Raw genomic sequence first — 8177 nt, 5'->3', positions numbered from 1 at the left:
GCTATGCTATGCTATGCTATGCTATTCTATTCTATTCTATTCTATTCTATTCTATTCTATTCTATTCCATTCCATTCCATTCCATTCCATTCCATTCCATTCCATTCCATTCCATTCCATTCCATTCCATTCTATATAATGTATTCATCTGAGATCCCATAGCAAAGGCCTTAGTATTGTTGCCTTTCATTCACAGGATTTAAATAGAATGGTGCTAAAACAATTGGTTTCTTTTATATGTCCTTACAGTTCTGCACCTAAAATGGCCAAGAAAAATTCACCATCTCTAATTGAAGTTGTAAAACATATTGCAGAGCAGCAGCATTCACAAGCCTCAGAGTTTGAAAGAAACAAAACAGTTCTGTTTCAGTTGCAGGTAATTAGGCTTCTTGGAAGAAGTTTAATTAATTTAGTTTTTTCATTAGATGAGGAAGTGTTCCTGTGAGCAACAGAAGCTGGTGGTACATAATTTATTCTGGACGTTTGCATTTATGTGTAAGGCAACTGTTCTGTTCCTGTAGCATTTAGGCTTAACCAAAACTTAGCCAAAGAAGGACATTGAGACACTTGAACGTGTCCAGAGAAGGGCAATGAGGCTGGGGAGAGGCCTTGAGCACAGCCCTGTGAGGAGAGGCTGAGGGAGCTGGGGTTGCTTAGCTTGGAGAAGGGGAAGCTCAGGGCAGACCTCATTGCTCTCTACAACTACCTGAAGGGCGGTTGTAGCCAGGTGGGGGTTGGTCTCTTCTCTCTAGCAACCAGCACCAGAACAAGAGGACACAGTCTCAAGATGCACCAGGGTAACTTTAGGCTCGAGTTGAGGAGAAAGTTCTTCCCAAAAAGAGAGATTTGCCATTGGAATGTGCTGCCCAGGGAGGTGGTAGAGTCTCTGTCCCTGGAGGTGTTTCAGAGCGGATTGGATGTGGCATAGTCTCGGGCTGCACTGGGGGAGGTTTGGGCTCGAGATGAGGAGAAAGTTCTTCACTGAGAGAGACGTTCATCATTGGAGTGTGCTGCCCAGGGAGGTGGTGGAGTCACCATCCCTGGAGGTGTTCAAGAGGGGATTGGATGTTGCCCTGGGTACATGGTCTAGTCATTAGGTCTGTGGTGACAGGTTGGACTTGATGATCTTTGAGGTCTCTTTCAACCTTGGTGATTCTGTGATCCTGTGATACTTGAAGCCATGATTTAGCTAGTCATGAGGTGTTGGGTGGTAGGTTGGACTTGATGATCTCTGAGGTCTTTTCCAACCTTATTGATTCTATGATTCTACATAAAATAAGTGAAAAATAGGACTGTTAAATAAATGTAAGCATTTAACCAGAGGTTCAGGCTGGAGGTCAGGAGGAAGTTTTACACAGAGAGAGTGATTGCCCATTGGAATGGACTGCCCGGGGAGGTGGTGGAGTCGCCGTCACTGGAGGTGTTCAGGAGGAGACTTGACAGCGTGCTTGGTTGCATGGGTTAGTTGATTAGGTGGTGTTGGATGATAGGTTGGAGGCAATGATCTTGAAGGTCTCTTCCAACCTGGTTTATTCTATTCTATTCTATTCTAAATTTCACTTTACAGGCAAAAGTTCAGGAACTAGAAAAAGAAAAGGATGCTATTCTGTTAGAAATTAAAACAACAGAAAGGGAAATATACCTGCAAGATGATGCCATAGAACTGACCAAACATCACTGTGGAAATCTGGAGGTGCAAGTCAGAGCCCTATATTCCGAAATTTTAAAGCTGAGGTACGATGCTGAAGCAGTACAAGAAGAGTTTGAGGTGACACTGGCAAGAAATAATGAGTACCGGGAAAAAATGAGGGGTCACAAGCATCTCTTCTGGGAGATGGAAAGCAAAATGCCGGCTATGATCGAGCTTGCTGAAAAGAGAGCTGTGGTGAAAGAATTAAAGACAAAGAAAGAGGAGTTAATGCATGATCTCCAGAATCCAGAGGGATCAGTTATAAAACAAGTGCAGGTAGTGTATTTCCTCTTTGATTCTTTGCTTTGTTTTTTCCCTGTGAAATAATGTTGGCATAGTTTAGCCAGTGTGGTTACTTGGTCTAATATATTTGCAGTTCATGAGGGACAGACTGCGGGGATATAGCTAATTGGGGTGTGGACAGCAGGACCAGGGAAGTCGTTCTGCCCCTCTACTCAGCACTGGCTAAGGCCACACCTTGAGTCCTGTGTCCAGTTCTGGGCCCCTCAATTTAAGAAGGATATTGAGACACTTGAATGTCTCCGGAGAAGGGCAACAAGGCTGGGGAGAGGTCTGGAGCACATCCCTGTGAGGAGAGGCTGAGGGAGCTGGGGCTGCTTAGCCTGGAGAAGAGGAGGCTCAGGGGAGACCTTCGTGCTGTCTACAACTACCTGAAGGGTAGGGGGTTGGAAGCTTCTCCCAGGCAATGTCCAATCCTTTATTGAGCACCTCCAGGGACAGTGACTCCACCGCCTCCCTGGGCAGCACATTCCAATGGCCAATCACACTTTCCATGAATAACTTCTTCCTAACATCCAGCCTAAACCTCCACTGCTGCAGCTTGAGTCTGTGTCCTCTTGTTCTGGTGGTGGTTGCCTGGGAGAAGAGTCCAACCCCCACCTGGCTACAACCTCCCTTCAGGTAGTTGTAGAGAGCAAGAAGGTCTCCCCTGAGCCTCCTCTTCTCCAGGCTAAGCAACCCCAAATAGATGTACTGTGCGACTTTGTAAGGAGAAAATTTCTGTGTCATGACTTATATCTGCAGGAAGAAATTGCACTTTTAAGAAGTGAAATCTCAACACTGAAAGACCTCATCAATAAAAAAACAGATTTCCTGGAAGAAGAGAGAAAAGTGCATGCTAAGCTGAAAAAAGAGATTGAGGTGAGTCATTTGAATAAAATATAATTATAGTTCTCCTGACAGGATGTAGATAGTGCAAATGAAGTTTCAAGTAGTTTATACACTCCTTGTGGCCATACATTATTCAAGTATATACAGTAACCATGCTATCTTAGTATCATAGTATCAGTCAGGGTTGGAAGGGACCACAAGGATCAGCTAGTTCCAACCCCCTTGCCATGGGCAGGGACACCCCACACTACATCAGCCTGGCCACAGCCTCATCCAGCTTGGGCTTAAACACCTCCAGGGACGGGGCCTCAACCACCTCCCTGGACAACACATTCCAGGGCTTCACCACTCTCATGGGGAAGAACTTCCTCCTCACATCCAGCCTGAATCTCCCCACCTCCAGCCTCATTCCATTCCCCCTAGTCCTATCACTACCTGAGATCCTGAGAAGTCCCTCCCCAGCCTTCTTGGAGGCCCCCTTCAGATACTGGAAGGCCACAATGAGGTCACCTCAGAGCCTTCTCTTCTGCAGACTGAACAGCCCCAACTCCTTCAGTCTGTCCTCATAGGAGAGGTGCTCCAGCCCTCTGATCATCCTCGTGGCCCTTCTCTGGACACCTTCCAGCACCTCCAGATCCCGCTTGGAATAGGGGCTCCAGAACTGGAGGCAGGACTCCAGGTGGGGTCTCAGCAGAGCTGAGCAGAGGGGGAGAATCACCTCCCTTGCCCTGCTGGCCATACTTCTCCTGATGCAGCCCAGGATCTGATTGGCTTTGTGGGCTGCAAGTGCACACTGAGAGCTCCTGTTGAGCTTCTCCTCCCCCAGCACCCCCAAGTCTCTCCCCTCAGGGCTGCTTTCCAGCCAGTCAGTCCTTACTTATAGTCTTTCTAAAATTCAGACATTAAGTGCTATCATGAAAAAATTATGGAAGTTAAGAACAATTTTTCTTATGTCATTTAAGAGGGAGTTCAGCTGTGAACGTCTGGTATGGTGGCCTGAAAAGAAAGAATGGAATGGAATGGAATGGAATGGAATGGAATGGAATGGAATGGAATGGAATGGAATGGAATGGAATGGAATGGAATGGAATAGAATAGAATAGAATAGAATAGAATAGAATAGAATAGAATAGAATAGAATAGACTAGACCAGGTTGGAACAGACCTTCAAGATCACTGCGTCCAACCCATCATCCAACACCACCTGATCAACTAAACCATGCAACCAAGCACCCCATCCAGTCTCCTCCTAAACACCTCCAGTGACAGTGACTCCACCACTTCCCTGGGCAGCACATTCCAGTGGCCAATCTCTCTTTCTGGGAAGAACTTCTTCCTAACATCCAGCCTAAACCTCCCATGGTGCAGCCTGAGACTGTGTCCTCTTGTTCTGGTGTTGGTTGCGTGGGAGAAGAGACCAACCCCTGTCTGGCTACAACCTCCCTTCAGGGAGTTGTAGAGAGCAAGAAGGTCTCCCCTGAGCCTCCTCTTCTCCAGGCTAAGCAACCCCAGCTCCCTCAGCCTCTCCTCTTAGGGTTTGTGTTCCGAACCCCTCACCAACATTGTTACCCTTGTCTGGACAGGTTCCAGCAACTCAACAGCTTTCCTAAACTGAGGAGCCCAGAACTGGACACAGGACTCAAGGTGTGGCCAAACCAGTGCAGTGTAGAGGAGCAGAATGACCTCCCTGCTCCTGCTGGCCACACTGTTCCTGATGCAGGCCAGGATGCCATTGACCTTCTTGGCTGCCTACGCACACTGCTGGCTTGTGTTCAGCCTACTATCAACCAGTACCCCCCAGGTCCTTCTCTGCCTGGCTGCTCTCCAGCCACTCTGACCCCAGCCTGTAGCACTGCATGGGGTTGCTGTGGCTAGTGTGTAGAACCTGTCCAGCCTGTCGAGGTTCTCCTGCAAAGCTTCTCTACCCTCTAGCAGATCAACACCTGAATGGTGCAAGGACAATCAGTGAGTGGTGCTGAGGCCAAATGCATGGGGTTTTATTGCTGTAATCCATCTGAACTGGTTTAAATTTCACTGCTGACCTGATTACTCATGACTTGGCTCACGGTTCCTGAGAACTCGTCGATGGCAGAATCAATTGCGGCCAAGAAGATGGACTCCCCATGAATCTCCCTAATTTGAGCTGACATGGAATTAGAGATAACACAGCATCTCCTAATTATCTGCCAAGATAAAATTCTGATAAATGGTTAAAAGCTTCTCTTCTTAAATAATTGAGCCATATTTTATGGTTTTGTTCCTCACTAAAGCACTTTGTATGTGTAGATAGGTTTCAGTATGGAAGCTTCACACCATTCATCCTGTTAGTTGAAACAAATGCCCCAAAATTTAATCAGTAAAGCTTTATATTATGGAGATTAACTGATCTAAGGTCAGTTCTGTTGCCCATTGTGAAATGTAAGAGGACAAAAGAATCATTTTTCATCTGATACAGAAAAGCAGAGAATTTTTAAACCAAAACACAAAGCACAGCAGCTTATAGGTCTGTGCTATTCAGCATCTGAGACAATATGCTGAACATGAGCCTGCAGTGTGCCCAGGCAGCCAAGAAGGGCAATGGCATCCTGGCCTGCATCAGGAACAGTGTGGCCAGCAGGAGCAGGGAGGTCATTCTGCCCCTGTACACTACACTGGTTAGGCCACACCTCAAGTACTGTGTCCAGTTCTGGGCCCATCAGTTTAGGAAGGAGGTGGACTTGCTGGAATGAGTCCAGAAAAGGGCAATGAAGTTGGTGAGGGGCTTGGAACACAAGCCCTATGAGGAGAGGCTGAGGGAGCTGGGGTTGCTTAGCCTAGAGAAGAGGAGACTCAGGGGAGACTTTATTGCTGTCTACAAGTACCTGAAGGGAGGTTGTAGACAGGCGGATGTTGGTCTCCTCTCCCAGGCAACCAGCACCAGAACAAGAGGACACAGTCTCAAGCTGCACCAGGGGAGGTTTAGGCTGGATGTTAGGAAGAAATTCTATGGAGAGAGAGTGATTGGCCATTGGAATGTGCTGCCCAGGGAGGTGGTGGAGTCACCATCATTGGAGGTGTTCAGGAGGAGACTTGATGAGGCACTTGGTGCCATGGTTTAGTTGTTTAGGTGGGTTGGATTGGTTGATGGGTTGGACGCGATGATCTTGAAAGTCTCTTCCAACCTGGTTTATTCTAAGCTGTGCCAGGGTAGGTTTAGGCTGGATGTTAGGAAAAAGTTCTTCACAGAAAGAGAGACTGGCCATTAGAATGTGCTGCCCAGGGAGGTGGTGGAGTTACCATCACTGGAGGTGTTTAAGAACAGACTGGATGAGGCACTTGGTGCCATGGTTTAGTTGATTAGATGGTGCTGGGTGATAGGTTTGACTTGATGATCTCGAAGGTTTTTTTCCAACCTGGGTCTATTCTATATTCTGTGATCAAGGCAATGTCCTTCTAACAAAGTTCTCTAAGTCCAAAGTGAAATTAGGCAGCCTAAAGATGATCCTCTGTTCTCTTATCAAAATCAATTTAATTAAATAGTGAAGGCTAGCCTGGTCACTAGTCGTTTGGATTACACAATATTTTTCTCTCAGAAGGGAACAAGTTTAAAAATGGAATCTTTTAGGGTCTTAGGAGCTGTCTGGAAAGCAATCTCAATTGAAAAATTGAAAATGGTCAGGCAGGGACATTATTTACATAATAGAATGGAATAGAATTAATCAGGTTGGAAAGCACCTTCAAAATCATCAAGTCCAACCTATAACCCAGCACCACCTAATCAACTAAACCATGGCACTAAGTGTCCCATTGAGTCTCAAAACACCTCCAGCGATGGTGACTTCACCACCTCCCTGGGCAGCACATTCCAATGGCAAATCACTCTTTCTGTCAAGAACTTCTTCTTAACCTAGCCTAAACCTCCCCTGGTGCAGCTTGACACTGTGTCCTCTTGTTCTGGTGCTGGTTGCCCGGGAGAAGATACCAACCACCACCTGGCTACAACCTCCCTTCAGGGAGTTGTAGACAGCAAGAAGGTCTCCACTGAGCTCCTCTTCTCCAGGCTAAGCAACCCCAGCTCCCCTCAGCCTCTCCTCACAGAGCTGTGCTCCCAAACCCCTCCCCATCTTTGTTGCCCTTCTCTGGACACATTCCAGCAACTCAACATCTTTCCTAAACTGAGGGGGCCCAGAACTGGACACAGGACTCAAGGTTTGGCCTAACCAGTGCTGAGTCCAGGGGCAGAATGACCTCCCTGCTCCTGCTGGCCACACTGTTCCTGATGCAGGCCAGGATGCAATTGGCTTTCCTTGTCCACCTGGACACACTGCTGGCCTCACATTCATCCTACTATCAACCAGTACCCTCAGGTCCCCTTTCTGCCTGGCTGCTCTCCAGCCACTCTGACCCCAGGTGGTGCATGGGCTGAGGTGGGGAGCACTAATAGGCCTAATGGACAATAGCCAGGTGGGGGTTCGTCTCTTCTCCCAGGCAACCAGCACCAGAACAAGAGGACACAGTCTCAAGCTGCAGCAGGGGAGGTTTAGGATGGATGTTAGGAAGAAGTTCTTCCCAGAAAGAGAGATTGGCCATTGGAATTTGCTGCCCCAGGGAGGTGGTGGACTCACCATCACTGGAGGTGTTTAGGAAGAGATTGGGTGGGGCACTTGGTGCCATGGTTTAGTTGATTAGATGGTGTTGGGTGATAGGTTGGAGTCAATGATCTCAAAGGACTTTTCCAACCTGGTTATTCTATTCTATTCTAGTCTAGTCTAGTCTAGTCTACTCCACTGCATTCCACTCCATTTCATTCCAGTAGTTCCCAATACTTATTCTAGAGACACATTTTCTTTTAAAAAGCAGATAATACTGATCACAGATGATTCAGTGTGAAAAAAACCACAGCCCCAGTGATGTTGAGAGCCTGCAAGCACTCATTCAGATGAGCAAATCTGACAGCATCCTTGAAAAATTATGAAGGATTATCATGGAGGCCCAGACAACACAAAGACAGACAACCCATCAACAGTAAAAAATGACAGTGTAATGTATAAAACATCAGTGAGAGAGAGAGTTAGATGTGAAATGCTGGCAGGAAGACTCACAGGAAGTCTGTGGCAGTGCTGCAGTTGTGGTGCAGCTGTATGCCATCACGTGTATGCTAAATGCAGTCTAATAATGATTCAATAAGCAGACCCAGGAATAATTACACACTACCACTCGTGTTGCCATTCAAGCTAGGGTAAGCAAGCCCCAATTTTCATTAAGGGAATACCCATTATTTCCATTTTTATTATAATGAATTTTTCATGCTTTTACACTTCAGAATGCAGGTCTTCAGAGGGTTGTCTGGCAACAGCCATTTGTCACATAAGACAGA

The 8177-nt window shown here is 46.8% G+C and overlaps 1 protein-coding gene across 1 annotated transcript; it reads left to right on the top strand.

Moving 5' to 3' along the window:
- Positions 1–262: 262 nt before the first annotated feature.
- CCDC122 (coiled-coil domain containing 122) lies at positions 263–2851 on the top strand (the record flags this gene model as incomplete). The annotated part of the gene is made up of 3 exons (XM_068171167.1): positions 263–376; positions 1568–1966; positions 2735–2851. Coding segments are annotated over exons 1-3 (630 nt in total), but the record flags the coding sequence as incomplete, so codon positions are not given.
- Between the last annotated feature and the right edge of the window lie 5326 nt (positions 2852–8177).

Source organism: Melanerpes formicivorus, unplaced genomic scaffold, assembly GCF_026170545.1.
Source record: "Melanerpes formicivorus ecotype bairdi unplaced genomic scaffold, bMelFor1.0.p_v2 SCAF_2149, whole genome shotgun sequence".
Taxonomy (NCBI): Eukaryota; Metazoa; Chordata; class Aves; order Piciformes; family Picidae; genus Melanerpes; species Melanerpes formicivorus.
Note: the sequence above shows the minus strand (reverse complement) of the source record. Positions and strands in the feature narration are given on the sequence as shown.